General features: G+C 35.1%; 3 protein-coding genes across 3 annotated transcripts in view; all 3 read left to right on the top strand.

Annotated features, from left to right (window-relative positions):
- Positions 1-234: 234 nt before the first annotated feature.
- On the top strand, positions 235-8,208 carry LOC132140198 (uncharacterized). The gene is made up of 4 exons (XM_059549005.1): positions 235-567; positions 1,672-1,952; positions 3,305-4,950; positions 7,993-8,208. Exons 1-4 carry the CDS (start codon positions 545-547, stop codon positions 8,206-8,208), a joined length of 2,166 nt encoding a protein of 721 aa, XP_059404988.1. The 5' UTR covers positions 235-544.
- A 44-nt stretch (positions 8,209-8,252) lies between these two features.
- LOC132140321 (centrosome-associated protein 350-like) lies at positions 8,253-9,689 on the top strand. The gene is made up of 4 exons (XM_059549110.1): positions 8,253-8,477; positions 8,579-8,719; positions 8,875-9,000; positions 9,132-9,689. Exons 1-4 carry the CDS (start codon positions 8,271-8,273, stop codon positions 9,276-9,278), a joined length of 621 nt encoding a protein of 206 aa, XP_059405093.1. The 5' UTR covers positions 8,253-8,270; the 3' UTR covers positions 9,279-9,689.
- Positions 9,690-10,107: 418 nt separating this feature from the next.
- The window catches only part of qsox2 (quiescin Q6 sulfhydryl oxidase 2), a 28,018-nt gene continuing 20,802 nt past the window's right edge, over positions 10,108-17,323 (top strand). Inside the window, exon 1 of the mRNA XM_059550005.1 lies at positions 10,108-10,481. Within this exon, the coding sequence (XP_059405988.1) occupies positions 10,223-10,481 (259 nt within the window). The 5' untranslated portion in view covers positions 10,108-10,222. The remainder of the gene's footprint in view (positions 10,482-17,323) is intronic.

Here is a 17,323-nt window from a genome sequence, read left to right on the forward strand (position 1 = left end):
AACCAGAGACAGTGCCTACACGTTTATGTAGAGTAACACCTCAAGAGGAAATACTGCAGTGCACCACTTACTGTCTGGCAAACCCTGCATGACACACAGCAGAGGATGAGACATGGCAGAAGTGTGTGCCTATCATCAGCTTATTATCTACAGCATTTACTGTCTTTGCTACAATGCACCACTCAGAGTAATTATCCTTGGAGAGAGAGAGAGAAATGGAAGGAAGTCGGTGAGATAGAGTGGGGATAGATAGATAGATTGAGTGTGTGAGAGAGAGGAGGGGGAGGCTGGATGGGAGGAGAGAGTTACTGGATGAAAGAGAGAGAGAGAGAGAGAGAGAGAGTGAAGCAAGCAGGAGGAAGTTAAAGAGAATAAAAAGAGGGCATAGCTGTAGACAGAGATGCAGGATGACTGCTCTCTCAGCCACCGGCTCGACTGCAACTGCAAGTTGACACGATATTCGGGGAGTGGCAGCAGCGTGTCAAAGGGGACCTGAAGGAGGACAGTCTACTGTTCCTCTGGCTGCTTCCTTTGTGATGGCAGTATGCCAGTCATGAACAGGTCAGGGTAGGTGGACGGCATTTCTCTCTCTCTCTCTTGCTCTTTCACTCTCTCTATTTGCATGAGTAGGCATTAGTTCCGTGTCCGTTATATAATTTAATATAGAAAATTAAAGCAGTAGTTTACTCAAAAATGTACATCCTGTTAAGTACTTACTTAAGTACATTATTTACTTTTCCTAAGTAGTTACAATGAATTGAGACTGAGGCTTCTGTTTGGAGCTGAAAGCCTCAGGCCTCACTTAATGTAATTGCACAAAAATGCAAAATTTATTACGAGATTCTGTTAGATCTCATATTTCAGAGAATGTCTTTTGCTTCATATGGGATAAAGATTTACTGATGTTATAATTATAAGGGTAAAGACTTCAATTTGTTAACATTAGTTTATTAGGTATCATGAATTAATCAATGAAGGAAACTTTTACAGCATTTATTAATCTAGATTCACATTTAGGTTTACATACACAAAAATAAAGGTTCATTTTTAGCATTGATGGTTCTGTGAAGACTATTTAACATTACGGGGAAAAAGTGGTTTAGGATTTGCTTTAAAACAATTTTCACAAAGAGACTGTTAGTAAATGTAACAAATAATTAGAAACAGCAATTAACACACTTTCTTTTTTTGTTACATTTACTAACAGTCTCTGAGTGAAAATTGTTTCAAAGCAAATCCTAAACCACTTTTTCCCCGTAATGTTAAATAGTCTTCACAGAACAAATCGATGCTAAAAAAGAACCTTTTTTTTTTAAGTAGACTAAAATAGCATGTGCTTATATGCTCATAACCTAATAATCTAATAATCGATATTAATTACAACTTTAAATAATCATTTTTTTACAGCGTGGAAAAAGATTCTCCACACTAAGATAACTTTTGGATCCTACTTTTATTAAGTATATTCTAAGCATATACTTATACATTTTTTATATTTCAAGTTGCTCAAATCAATATTAGTCAATCTATTATAAGTGTAAATCATATAATAATAAACAGTATTATGTTTTTTTATTTAACATGAAACTAGATTAATAAATGATGTAAAAAAAAAAAATTGTTCACTGTTCATATATTTTGTAAAATGTATTTTTGCTTGTTTTCCTTCAGCTTGTTGGGTAAGGTAGGTTTGAGGAGGTTGTTGTCATCAGATGAAGTGTGGACTTTAGGAAGGAAGAGGAATCAAGTGGAATTCGTCCCAGCCGAGCAGGATATTCTGCAAGTCACAGAATCAAATGATCCTCCAGCCAGTCCCTCTCACAGATACAGCCGACAGAACCAGGCTTCTCTTCACCTTATCAGTCCAGAGAGAATCAGCAAGACTGAATGTGGAAGCACTTCATGTCAGCATGACTCTGTGAAGGCTTTGAAATCAGGACCTGCAGTTAATGGTGGGTAAAGGGTTCTGTGTTTTGGGGATTTTTAAGCTTTCATGAACACATTGTGTCTGTTAATAGAACGCTTAATTATCAGTCTTCATCTTCATTTCAGAAAGTCTGATTTGACTTTTCATAGTTTTCTCTTTGATAGATGTCTCTCTGTTGCTGAGTGCACTGAGTGCTGATTTACAGTAGGCTATGTCTAATTTCTTCTGACTCATCCTGTGAGCAGATTGACTCCATGCCCATACTGATTTACTGTGGCATTTATAGCATATGAATGCACATAAACAATGCAAAATTGTTACAATGTCAAAAGTAAAAAAAAAAAAAAGAAAAAAAAAAGAAAGAAAAGAAATCAGACCCAGTGCTAATGGGATAAAAGAGAGCTTCTCTTAGAATAAAAAAAGATCTCACCACATCTGCTAAAATTTGAAAAACAATTACAGTTTTCTATTTTAATATACTTAATATATTAAGTGTACTGAATTTTCAATATACTGAATTTTCATCAACCATTACTCCAGTCCTCAGTGTCATGTGGTTCTTTAAATCATTCTTATATGCTTAATGGTGAACGTGATTTCATCCATGTTGATTATGGAACAACATTTCAATCAACCAATCAGCCAAACAGAATGGAGGGATAAGTTTACAGGAAATGTCAATTTTAGCCTTACAACCAGAGTTGGGTGCTTCTTGGGTGATTTTGCCAAGTACGACATGTTCCTGATCCTGGATCAACAGTACTGTCCAAAAATATAGTCCTAACCCAATCCCTACCGCTAAAACTAACCATACCTATAATTTATTCTTAAAATTAGAGAGAAATTATAGGTAAATAACAATGGGTTGGAAGCATGTATCCCTGATTGTAAGCCTAAAACGGACATTTCTTGAAAACGTATCCCTCGATTCTGATTGGTTGATTGGAAAGTTGTTCCAGGATCAATAAGGATGTTGATCCAGGAACATGTTGTACTTGGTGAAATCACGCTCACCACTTAATAATAAATAATAAATCAGCATATTAGAATGATTTCTGAAGGATTATGTGACACCGAAGACTGAAGAAAAAGTTAGAGTAATGGTTGAGTAAAGGCTCAGCTTTGCATCACAGGAATACATTATATTTTAAAGTATATTAAAACAGAAAACAGTTGTTTTAAATTGTAATAATAATTTTACAGTATTACTGTTTCCTGATTTTTTGATCAAATAAATGCAACCTTGGTGAGCAGAAGAGACTTCTTTCAAAAACTGCAATTATTGTTATTATCAGCTAGGATTGGTTCCAAATTATGTCATCCATTAACATTCCTTCAGGATTTTTGACAATAGAGAATATTTGATAACATTCTCAGAACAAGACACTCAGAACAATGTACAAGGGCTTTATGAGGACACCTGCACACTCAAGAGAGAAAGACCACACCATCCAGCTGAAGTGCCAATGAAGCCGGTATTACATATCCAGCATTTCACACTCAGCCATGAGCCTCATTCAGATTCACTCCCAATAAAAGATGATCTCCGACTGGACTCTAAGAAGAGCCATCTTAAAATCAAGGAGCAAGAAGACATAAAGATGACAAACGTGGTCCATGGCAGTACAACACCAGATACCACATCTCTAAATATACAGAACAATCAGAGACTGCACAGTGTGCTGACGCTCAACAACAACCAAAATATCTGTGACCAAGATGTCAGCGGGCAATGGAGGTCATCTCTTTCATACTCCAAATCCGATAAAACCAATGAGTTTCTTGAACAAAAATCTCAGGCGTCTATAAATGAGACCGTCACAGACAATCCACTTATTGAAAACTTAATTCTGGAAGCAGTAAGTGGGGAAATAAGAAAGGCTGAGGATAGTCCGTCTTGTGATATCAGTCTGTCTGAGATAGATGAGAAGTCAGAGGCAATTTCATTTCATAGTGATGCACTAGCATGGTCTGAAGAAGAAAAGGAATGTCTTGATGAGGAGAAGATTGAAGCAGCTCAAGCAAATAGTTGCTCTTTAATTTTTGCTGAAAAGTACACTGGTGTACCAGATGATTTGAACAATAAACGGGAAGGACGCTGTACACCGCCACGTTATGAAAGACAAGCGACTGCAGAGTCGACCCTGTCAGAAATTCTCTCACCTGTAGATGAGGTTTTGTCTTACGGAAGTGCAGAACTCCCTCCATCCGTTAAAGGAGGAGTCACATTAGGTCTTGACAGCTATGGTTGTCCTCCTCCTCCTGCCTTTGAGATTATTACATGGACAAGTGAGGAGGAACTTCAAGCGCCACCTGATTCTGTAGAAGATCTCTCAATTAACAGCGAGAACCTCCCTCCTCTCCCTGTGGACTTCTCCCTGAGAAGAAAAGAGTCTCAGAATCTAGACTGTAACAGTCTGAGGGAAAAGGAGGTAAACGATGATACTAATGGAGCTCTGTGTGAGGATGCAGAGGAAAGCGACTGTTCAGAATACACTTGCTCACTTCCTGAAGATGCGAGAAATGAAATCTCGGATCCATTGTCCTTCTTTCAAATTGGAGACAGAGTTCTTGTGTGTAACTCCAGACCAGGTGTGCTGAAATATAAAGGCCTCACGGCGTTTGCGAATGGTTTTTGGGCTGGTGTTGCATTGGATGCCCCTATTGGAAACCACAATGGCACTTTTAGAGGTGTGAAGTACTTCAGCTGCGAAAAAAGCCATGGTGTCCTGGTCAGAGCTGAGGACATCGCTCACATGCACAGAGAACATATTAGTGATGTAGAGACTGGGGTGGATGAAGATCTCTTCTCAGATGAGGAGCAGCCTAGGGCAAGGAGAGATAAACAACAGAAGGTCACATTGTCGGCAGATGGACAAAGAGGACATTTACATAGTCAGTGTCCTCCTAGAGATGAGACCATACTTACAAACACCAGTCGCACACGACAAAAAATACCTCAGGAAGACATGTCATATGGAGCAAGAAACCTTTCACATGCTTTTGAAATGTCCTCACCAAGAGTAAGTAACACCAAGCACTTAAAGGAATAGTTCACTCAAAAAATGAAAATTCTGGGACCATTTAATCACCCTCACGTCATTCCAAACCGGTTTGACCTTCTTTCTTCTGTGGAACCCAAAATGAGATATTCAGATAAATGTAGCTATTTTGCATATAGTGAAAGTATGTACACTAGTGGTTAGTACACTTTTTTTGACAGTAAAACATTCATAAAGTTTATTTAAAAAAAAAAAAAAAAAAAAAAAATATATATATATATATATATATATATATATATATATATATATATATATATATATATATATATATATATATATATATATATATACAGTACAGACCAAAAGTTTGGACACACCTTCTCATTCAAAGAGTCACACTGAAGGCATCAAGGGCTATTTGACCAACAAGGAGAGTGATGGGGTGCTGCGCCAGATGACCTGGCCTCCACAGTCACCGGACCTGAACCCAATCGAGATGGTTTAGGGGTGAGCTGGACCGCAGACGGAAGGCAAAGGGGCCAACAAGTGCTAAGCATCTCTCGGAGAACTCCTTCAAGACTGTTGGAAGACCATTTCAGGTGACTACCTCTTGAAGCTCATCAAGAGAATGCCAAGAGTGTGCAAAGCAGTAATCAAAGCAAAAGGTGGCTACTTTGAAGAACCTAGAATATGACATATTTTCAGTTGTTTTACACTTTTTTGTTATGTATATAATTCCATATATAATTCCACATGTGTTAATTTATAGTTTTGATGTCTTCAGTGTGAATCTACAATTTTCATAGTCATGAAAATAAAGAAAACTCTTTGAATGAGAAGGTGTGTCCAAACTTTTGGTCTGTACTATATATATATACATATATATATATATATATATATATATATATATATATATATATATATATATATATATACATATATATATATATACAGTACAGACCAAAAGTTTGGAAACATTACTATTTTTAATGTTTTTGAAAGACGTTTCTTCTGCTCATCAAGCCTGCATTTATTTGATCAAAAATACAGAAAAAACAGTAATATTGTGAAATATTATTACAACTTAAAATAATAGTTTTCTATTTGAATATACTTTAAAAAAAATTTCAGCATCATTACTCCAGCCTTCAGTGTCACATGTAACATCCAGTCTATCACATGATCATTTAGAAATCATTCTAATATTCTGATTTATTATGAGTGTTGGAAACAGTTCTGCTGTCTAATATATTTGATGAATAAAAGGTTAAAAAGAACTGCATTTATTCAAAAAAAAAAAAAAATCTAATAATATATATTCTAATAATATATTTTCTTTAATATCACTTTTTATCAATTTAACACATCCTTGCTGAATAAAATAATTGATTTTATTTAAAAAAAAGAAAGAAAAAAAAATTACTGACCCCAAATTACTGACCAGTAGTGTATATTGTTATTACTAAATATTTATGTTTTAAAAACATAGCTTCTTTTTTTTTTTTTTTTTTTTACTTTTTATTCATCAAAGTATCCTAAAGAAGTATCACTTGTTCTGAAAAAATATTAAGCAGCAGAACTGTTTCCAACTTTGATAATGAATCATCATATTAGAATGATTTCTAAAGGATCATGTGATAATGATGCTAAAAATTCAGCTTTGCATCACAGAAATAAATGATAATTTAAAGTATAGTAAATTTAAAAACAATTATTTTAAATTGTAGTAATATTTCACAATATTACATTTCTTTCTGTATTTTTGATCAAATAAATGCAGGCTTGATGAGCAGATGAAACTTCTTTCAAAAACATAAAAAATAGTAATGTTTCCAAACTTTTGGTCTGTACTGTATATATATATCACAGTTTCCCCAAAAATACTGTTTTCATCATTTATAAAAATAAGAAACATTTCTTTTTGTAGCAAATTAGCATATTAGAATGATTTCTGAAGGATCATGTGACACTGAAGACTAAAATAATGGCTGCTAAAAATTCAGCTCTGCTTAACAAGGAAAAAAAGAGAGGCTGTCAATCCTAAAAAAAAAAAAACTACACAAAGTAACACAAAAACTGGCACATCATGATACAGTCAGTTATCAGAACTAGTGGTGTTTCATTGACGTCAAACCTTGTACAGCGCTTTACTGCACTATGCTATACAGTATATGTATCTTATTTTTCTATTCTGTTATTCTATTCTATTACACTATACACTGTATAGTGTTAGAATGATTGTCAACTAAACTCGATATGTCTGTTCCTCAGACAAACTATGTGTAACTCAACAGAAAGCTTCAGAAAACTTAGAATGTAGTGTAAGACTTATGTACTGATTTTGCTTTTTTTCCTTACTGGAGCTCAACAGCCCCTGGCCACTGCGTGATTTCATAGAATAGAAAAGAACAGCATCAACAATTCTTGCAAGCAGAGACATACACCCTAGTGAAAAAAATAAATATGTTAAATGTATATAATAAAAACATATTTATTTAATCCTAAGTAAACTACAAATACATTTACATATTTATGTACTTAATAAAAATAGCCTGCATTTGGTATTTTTAGTATACTAAAGTGGTATAATTATAATATAATTTTGTACTTAATGCACTTTAATTGTGTGGAAGTAGTGCTGAAGTTCAACTAAACATATACTGAATAATATTTGATCTTGCTAAAGTGGAACTATTCCAAGTATACTTTAGGTACACTTTAAATGACTCACATTTAAAGACTGATATTATTCAAAGATTACACAATCCTTATCAATAGTGACATTAAAACACATTAATATTAAGATATGTGCATTGAGTATTTTTCCAAATAAAGTTGAATTATAATTTTTATATCAGTGAGTGATGTCAGTAAATATGTTAATAGATTTGAGAAATGCTTAAAATATGAATATGAAATAAATGTATTTTAAATATATTACTTTTTTACTAGGTGTTAAAAACATGAGAATGATAAAATGATAACAGAATTTTCATTTTTTGAATTGTTTTCACAAACTTTATTGAATAGCATACAGCAGTTACTAAGCACTGTTTTTTACAGATCGACTTTGAGCTCCATCATAATGAGCTCCATCAAAACAGGCATCATGAGGATGCTAAGCTGACAGAAGAGCTGGATAAAGATGGAGTTCACTGTGCTCAGGATAATAGAAAGAGACAAAGGATTAAAGCATTGCGTGACAACCACTCTACAGATACTGTAAGTTATAAAACAACTGTAGAATTTGCTTTAGTGAAGAATAAAATACCTGTGTAAAATAATATCTGTGCATGAAATTTGAATCATTGAAAAAAAGAAAAGGTGATGATGGACATTTAATGCCATGTGTCTTGGATCAGTGGCATCAGGCCCAACCCGACACACCACCAAAGATAAAAGTGCCACCCCATGAAGACGGCATTGTGTACAGACTAGTGGACACTGCAGTGGAGATTCTGTGTGGCCAAGCAAATGAAGACACTCTCGACCTTTATGAAACACCAAGCTATTTATTAGACGATGATAGTCGCAAACGTTATCGGCAGGTTAGTCTATAGGAATGTGTACATAACAAATGACTATAAAAATGCTAAATTAATGAGAGAAACAAAATTCTTATCTAAACCTTATTCATTTTACACTGTAGGTGATCTTTCAGTTAACATCTGATGTACTTCATGAGATTTGGGGTGATCTGTTAAGGACAAAACAACCTGCCCAGAATATAGATGATCAATCTGTGATCTCAGCTCAGCAATCCAGTCAAATTTCAGTCAAATTTTTAAAGGTAAAACAATTTGCATTGTATGAACCATTAAAATAATATTCATGCAAAGTTTTTATTTTTATTTTTAGTTATTGTTTTTTTTTCAGTGGAACTTCCATTCTGATTAAAATACTTTAAAGAACATTTACCGTGTGTTAATCTAATGTTGTTTGCAGGCTGCCGTGAGAAAAGAGATACAGAAAATTCTGAATTTAGAGCGAAGCGAGCAACAGATGACAGAGTTGCTCCAAAAACTGTGCAAATACTGGTACGCCAAGAGAGACAGAGTGGACTTTATACTGGTGTGTGTAAAGGCACTCATATAATAATATGCTTGCTTGTGAAATTAGTGGTCTTGGTGTAACTTTAGCTAGATTTAAGTAAATGTTAGAACAAAAAAAATGCCTGATTTTGTCTTTTTATCTATTTCTAGATTCAGGAACTTCATAATGAGGAGAGAACTTGGCTTGACTACAGTGCTGACCAGTACACTGTGAAAATGCATCTGACCGAGGAGATTTTCAGTCTTCTTTTGGATGACACAATATTAGCCCTAAATCATATGCACTTTTCAACCTAAAAGACAAGTCATAATCTTGTCATTTTCATACATGCATCTCTGATATGTTCTTTTATATGTTGTTGTTTTCTTTTTGGGGGGAATCTTACAAATCCTGTCAAGAGCATGTCCAAGTCATATTTCAAAAATTATATTTTGCCTGAAGAACGTAAACCCACGTAACGTTTTAGGACCATTTAGAGCAGTTTTCTTGCATAATGAAATGCTTATGACAACTAAACACAATTTTCACTTAATTTCCACTTTTGCAATTACTGTTAAGAAAAAATCAATTATTCTCATTACTGAAATTCCTGATATAATTCTTTAGAAATCATATTATTTAAATTTTAAAGTATTTATATGTCATATTAGTATTGTTTGTACTGCTAATATCTGCTGATTTAAATCAAAAGTAATGTATCACAGTCATTTATTAAAAAAGTAAATAAATAAAAACCTCAAAACTACATGTACTGATTGAACAAATAAAAACATCATTCATTTTCTGTAAGCAATATATTCCTTTTGATTGTGGGATGACGTTACGTGGATTTTTTTGTGAGATTTATTCTTTGTATTCAATTCATCATATCAATCATTATTTTAATAATTTTGTAAAAATCAGTTGTGTTTCTGTACATTAAACTACACTACAAACAAGATTAAATGTATTTCATTCTTAGCAAACTTGTTGTGTTTGTTTGTTTGTTTGTTTTTCTAAACAATTTTGCTTATATTAGCGTATCATACACTGAAGAATTGTTTACTCAGGAAACGCGCCACATACATGATATGCGTCGCCCAGACGCAGATAGGATGCGCAAGATAGGCGCCTGCGTCCTGTTAGCGCAGTGATGATGCTGTAGAAGACTCACGTCCCTACTAAATGTAGTCATCCACAAGAGCGAGCAGAATCAGTCTGAATGTAGAGAATTCGTTTTAAGTGAGTGGCTTCGAATTGTATGGCGTTTCTTCCATCACCTCCAATGGCCGTGGCGTTTTGCGTTAACCTCGGTGTTCTGTTGGGGCTGCTGTTCGGACAGGCTCAGTCAGCTCGGTTATACACTGAGGAGGATCCAGTGGTTATACTGAGCAGCGACAGCCTGAAGCAGACCGTGTTGAACTCCTCCAGCGCCTGGCTGCTTCAGTTCTACTCGTCGTGGTGCGGACACTGTATCCAGTACTCGCCTACATGGAAAGCGCTGGCCGGAGACGTGAAGGGTAGGTGCATTTGTATGACCATCTTCCTGTTTACTCAATCCTTTGGGGAAATGCAATAACATTTCCTTAAACGTCTTTCTTACTATGTAATGGCAAAGTGATGGTAATACCATGGTATATTAAAGAACTATTAATCTGATATATTACATGGCAGTGAGTGATTAACATATCCATATCTCCACGCATACATAATGGTAAGTTACTATCATGGTATTGCCATAGTTCAAGTATATCATGGAATTTGCATAACGTTACTTGGGAAAAGTTATTGGTCAAATTATTTTTTTACTTTGTTTAATGAGTTTTTCTTTTTCACCCAACAAACATCTCTCTTTGGCTTGTTGTACAATAACTGATTTTCACATCAGTTTTGCATGTTTTGTTCACGTCATCATCACATGGGTTTTGCCTAATGAGGCTTACAGTGTTTTTGTGCATTTGGATTTAAGTACACAGGAGGACATGCATGGGAAGTCGATAACGTTAATCCCTGGTTTGTTGATACACCTTCTTGTAAATCCACGGTTGTTGCAGACACTTTTATATATTTATCCTTGCACTCAAGGCCTTTATGTTCACCCACAACACACACACCAATAGAGAAATGTCTCCAGTTAGTTTACAGTATATAAACTTTTAGTTGTCCAAACTGAAAATTGTGTAGTTACTTCCAAACTGATTCATGAGCAGAACATTCACTGAATGTTATTCTGGCTGCACTTTTTAAAGGTGTCTTATGATGCGATTTTCAACTTCTCCTTTCTCTTTGGATTGTTACAAGCTGTTCTTGAATAGATATGCTGCCTAAAGTTGCAAAGACTAAAGTCTCAAACCCAAAGAGATATTCTTAATAAAAGTTTAGACTCATCCATGTCCTCCTAAAATGCCTCGTTTAAACATACCCCCACCATGTGGGAAGATTTGCATAACACCGCCCAAATGTTCACACAAAGAAAGAAGGTGTAACTTTGATTCTCGCTGAAACCGTTGTGAAAACGAAAGTACTTTGTTTGACCTTCCAAAAGAGGACAAACTAGAAATCAGTGGTTAAGTTGTATTTCAACACCGTTCCGGATAGGGATGCACCGGTTGGCCGGCCATAAATTGGAACCGGCCGGTTTTTGCTTAAAATACGCGATCGGCAATCGGCCGTTTTTTGGTCTTTTTTCGGCTGATTTTTCTGGAAGTGCGCCCGCGTGCATAGACTGCATTGTAATCATACGCTATCATGTCATTTGTGTGGAAGTATTTCGAAATCTGTGCGCAGGACACGGGCAGTCGTTCAGCGCTGGAAGTGCAGAGCTACACGTCTGAGGCACAGATAGGAGGAAGCGGACTGCACAAAATAAGTCCAGCGCTCACTGAAGCTGCGCGAGCGTACTGTACCTGTCCGCACCCCGCACACGCGGAGACAGTGAAGGGATGTTCAGCTCAACTTCTCGCGTGTTGGATGAGAAACGAAACAGACTAAACCGTGACAAAGCTGATTTTTTTTTTTTTTTTTTTTTTGTAAAGTAGAACTTGCATACATGTTTGAAAAGCCAGAAGTTAAACTTCAGTTCTGTATAGGATGATTATTTTTATTTTACCTTAAAATTATATAGACTGAATTTGATTTTAAAATCACCTGCTGTAACACACTGAAAAAGTGTTTCATTCATCCAATTAAAAGAATTTAGGGTAATGATTCACATCTATATTTTTTAACTTAAGACAGTAGTTATTTATTTTTCATTGGCTCAAGTAAAAAAATATAGATGTGAATCATTACCTTAATTTTTTTTTAATTGGATGAATGAAACACTTTGCATCTTTTTTTTTATTCGCACCAACATTATTTGATTTTAACATTTTGGAATGATATTTATATAGCATACTTTTATTTAGTCTCACTGGTAAAGTCCTTGTTTTAAATTTAAAACCAAATTTAAAAACTAAAATACTGAATGCTGAATGTGTGTTGATTGTGGTGTTTGGAATGTAGAACTATGCAGTTATTGCCTTTAATTTCACATGGTTACAGTTAATCTTTTAATTTAAGGCCAGTTCTATGTAGTTTCAACCCAATTCAAAAACAAAAGCTAAATGCTGATGTTTTTAACATCTATGTTTGTATTGAATGTAGGCTACTTACTGTGCAGTTACTGCCGTTAATTTCAGATGGTTACAGTTATTGTTTTCAATAGCCAAAAGCCAATTTGGCCTATTAAATACCAAATAAACATCTTGTTAATGCACACTTTCCTTCTTTCTTGTTTGTTGCTTAAAGAAAAATAAAAAAATAAAATAAGAATCGGCCAGTTTGCTTGTAAAAAAAAAAATCGGAATCGGCCATGAAATCATGATCGTCCATGCCTAGTTCCGGAACAGTTCAAACTAAATATTCAGATGTGTGCAGCACATTTTATTGAGGTCTGTTTCCTGATCCTGGGAGAGAAGACTACAATGCAGGCTGTTCTGACTCAAAGTCTGTAAGTACATTTACATAAGTAAAAGATTTGCCATTGATGATTCAAACAGGAGTTTTGTGCAGTATAGAGCAGCGCTTGTTGTTTGTCGTTCCTCTGATCACAAATGCAGACATGGTTTTATGTTTTCGCATCACGATGCAATGCATAAAAACACCGTATAAGTCATTATAATCAGTAATTACAACCCTCTATGGACAGCTTGGCAATTGAATTGCCATTGGCTAGTAAATATTTTAGTTTACTCGCCAGACTGATAAATATTTGTAAAATGGCACAGTTTTTTAAATATCTGAAAGTACACTATTAACATCGGTCAGTCAAGCTTTATAATAATCAAGTATTGTTTAATAAAAGAACGTTAGTAATTAGAAGTAAACTTGATAATCAAGTTTGAATGCATATTAGTCATTTAGCATAACTGAACATTTTAACTGGACTGGTGGTGGTGCTTTTATCATTTAGTGTTTCTGTAAAACAAAACAAAAACTTTGGTAAAAAAAAACCTAACAAAAATACTGATAAGATAATAATGATACGAATTCTAATAATAAGAACTATAAAACACACTAAGGATTAATGAGCTGTTGGAATCATGATTATTAATCTGGTTTTGTGCGTTTGCTCGAACTGATTTGCTGAAATCAAAACCGGCATGATAATAGGTGAGCGCCAGCCAATGAGATTGCCGTTTGCACATTAGCTCCAACCACTAACGGAAAACATGACAGTTCTTAAAGGTCCCATGATGTGGATTATTTTCTTTTTTTTAAACACTTTTTTTTAATGTTTCTTGAGGTATGCTTATATTGTTAGTAAGATTTTTACATTTAAAATGTAGAAATAAAAGGCATTTTTATATCCTGATTTTAGCCCTCTGGCTTGAATGCTCTGTTTAAAGGTGTGTGTCTGCTGTGAGACTCAGAGTAAACGCCAACTGTTGTGTTTGGCTGACATCTTTGCATTCGAAATGCATATTACATGTGGAACCCCTCTCAAATACTTTTACTACAATTTTTTTTTTTTTACTATTACAGCTTTCGAGATTAACGAATCGTAGAAGTGTTGATTATAGCATTATTATTTTTTTAGATATTTTCCCATCACATGAAAGGCTGCAGTGATGAGCACTGATTAGACGGAGTCTGTTTATCGTGTAAATGCAGTGATCTTGTCATTGCAACGCATTTTCTCTCACAAAATCCTTTCACCAAAACTAACAGCAAACACAATATCATCATGAATACTAGGTGTGTAACGGTACGCAAAAATCACGGTTCGGTACGTACCTCGGTTTTAAAGTCACGGTTCGGTTCATTTTCGGTACAGTAAGGGAAAGAAATGCAAACATTAAACTGCAGGTTGTTTATTACTATAAACTTTTTTTTAACAATTTGTTTACACTGTTTTTAAATACTTTTTAATAAAATATATATAAAATAAAAAAGAATAGGAAATAAAATACTGCTGCTAAGTTCTAAACTAAATAAAATACTCTGTCTCAAACCAATATCATATAATAAAATATAATGAAAAATAAAAAACTATGATTACAGTGCAGCATTACCAATCCCAGCTTGTAGGCCTGCTCATATTTTAAAAATATATATAACTTTTCCAAAGTGACCTGCTCCGATTTCGTTATTGTGTTGGACCAATCGGAATATGGTCTGTTTAAATGCCGAAGGGAAGCTGCGCTTGAATTATAATCGTTTTTTTCCTAGTTGTAGTGGTTCACACTCGTGTGATGCCTTTTGAAAACCTTAGGCCGGTGACACACTGGCATATTGCACCTGTCAAACATAGTCTATAACAATACTGTTGACGGTGTCCTTTATCAGTAGGCTTTATATTTATGCTCAACATGAAGTATAGATATTGTTGTCGTGAAGACAAGATCCTGGTCTGTTGGCGGTCTCCCTCTATGTCGCCTACAACAGGCACGATTCTGGTGTGTAAAGACACAGAAAACGCGACCCTGACCCTGCATAGACAGCATTGCAACTGACATGTTCAAGGCCCAAACAGTTAGTAAGTGCTGAGCAGAACAGAATTATTTTAAAACATTAGAAAATATTAAAGATCCCAGTTTGAACACTATGTGTGAGTGTTATAATAAATGTATTAATAGAGCTGTTGTAATCATTATTATCATTATTGTCTTTTCTTATTGTATTTTTAAAAGGCATAAAAATGTAACTGAGCAGCTGACGAGTAACACTGTTTCAGCGCAGATTTTCCTTGCTCTTTGGACTTTGAACCCTGGTGCTGTGAACTCATGCAGCACTGTTTGAATGAATACATGCAATTAATGCGTGTATTAGAAAACATAACTTAACAATTGTAACGTTTGTAGTATGGGAAAAAGAAGGCGGGAACCAACGAACATTTGAATAAAACTTTAATAACAAAATAAACACAAAAGAGGGCGACAGCCCCTTGTGGACGATTGTTGCACACAAACGAAACCAAAACACAAAATAAAATCCAGGCCTTGTCCTTTACTGTTGTTACTCCTGCTTTTATCTTTCCGGAGCTCCTCCATGGGACTCGAGACCGGTGAGTGGTGCAAGTGTCGCTCATTTTCAATTACTCCACCGGCCTAGCTCTATTCCCACAGCTCTCAGCCCCGCCTCACTCATTACAATAACGTTCTGCAGTATATTTACTAAGCATTCGAGGCCATTTCACGATTTTAATCATCATACAGTAACCAGCAATAACCAACGCATGCTTGTTATACGCCACAGTGATGGCTTCTTCGTCAGAAGCAACACACACATACGGCGTGATACGAGAATGCCCGTCAAATAGCCCACTGGAGAGCAAGGTTTTTAGATAATAACGACTTAAATTTTGGTCTGTTTGTTATGCAGAGCAATTTTATAGCGTCAGGAGATTTGGAATATAGTGTGTTCCTATGATAGATTTTAAGGCCTGAATTTAGTTATTCGACATAAGTTTCTTGGAGAAGTAGCAATGATTGATAAATTCATGGTTTGGTCATTCTTTTGAGTCAGATCTTTTTAATGAAGCAGTTGATCTGGTTAACAGAACTGGTCTGAAACATGCAATGATTTCTCCATAAATTTATCAAGTTCTTAAGGTCAGCTAACTGAATTGATTTTTCTTACTGATCTGTTTTGACAAAGCTTGTTTTTATTTGTTTACCTGAATGACTAAACAAATTATTTTAAGTATATTCTGTGGTGGGAAAGAGATACAGTACGTCTCTACCTTTTTAAGTCCAGGCATGACCAAGTTGTGTATATAAAAAGAAACCCCAAAATGTCTATACTGTAACATTAACATGGTCTTGGTAAAAAAAATTTTGGTTTGCCCAATTTTTAATGTCATGAGACCGCTTAAAATGTCAACACAAATTCAAAAATAGCATTTTTAAGTATTTTTCATGATCTGAAAACAGAAACTCAACATATGTAATCCTACCAAACTTGTCCTGGTCTGATTGTGTTTAGATCCTCATTAACATAGAGATTTCCTTTTGTTTTCTGGTTTCTGGTTTAGATGATGTTTTCTGTAAGCAGCTCTTGTTGGATGAGGAAAGCCCACCTCTGGACAAGCTGTGACTCCTAAAGCTCCTCAAATAAATAATGGCAATAACAGTCACTATCTCTTTAGACAGTTTTAGACCAACAAGACCGGCCTGATTGCTAATAAAAATGCTTAGACAGCAGTGCTGCGTGCCAGACATGCTCTGAGGGTATTCTGGAGGAAGCCACTTATGTTGGGTGCAGTGAAGGGTGACGAAGATGAAAAGGTCACTGTATAGACTGACACATTTAATCTAAATGAGGGCAAATGCATTTAACACCTTGTCGTGAAGATGCTAACAGTGGAAGAGCTGTGAAATTAGGTAGGGTCAGATTTTTTGAACCTTCAGTGTCACAGTTTCAGGGTTCTCTCTCACTGGTTTCCGTCCGACATCTGTAATGAGTTTTCATTTCAACAACCATTTTTGGTCTTGAAAGTTTAAATGGTGATCTTAAAGGGATTATCACCCAAAAATGAATATTATGTCATAATTTATGTTGTTTTATTAAACATTTTATTATGTGAAACATTTAAAGAAGAATGTTGGTAGCCAAATAGTTTCGGTGACCATTGACTTCCAAAAAACACTAAGACATTTCTCAACTGTATGTTTCACAGCAGAAATACAGTTTGGAATGATAAGCGGGAAAGTAAATGATGACAGAATTAAATTCTGGGCGTAACTTCTTTTTTTCCCCAAAATCCTCAAAGCTAATTTTTTCTAGGCTTAAATAGTATCCTAAATCCCAGCTTTTCAATGTGCAGGCAGATGTTGGGACTATAGTACGAAATGATTACCCTGTTCTTAAGATAATATTC

This window comes from Carassius carassius, chromosome 5, assembly GCF_963082965.1.
Source record: "Carassius carassius chromosome 5, fCarCar2.1, whole genome shotgun sequence".
NCBI lineage: Eukaryota > Metazoa > Chordata > Actinopteri > Cypriniformes > Cyprinidae > Carassius > Carassius carassius.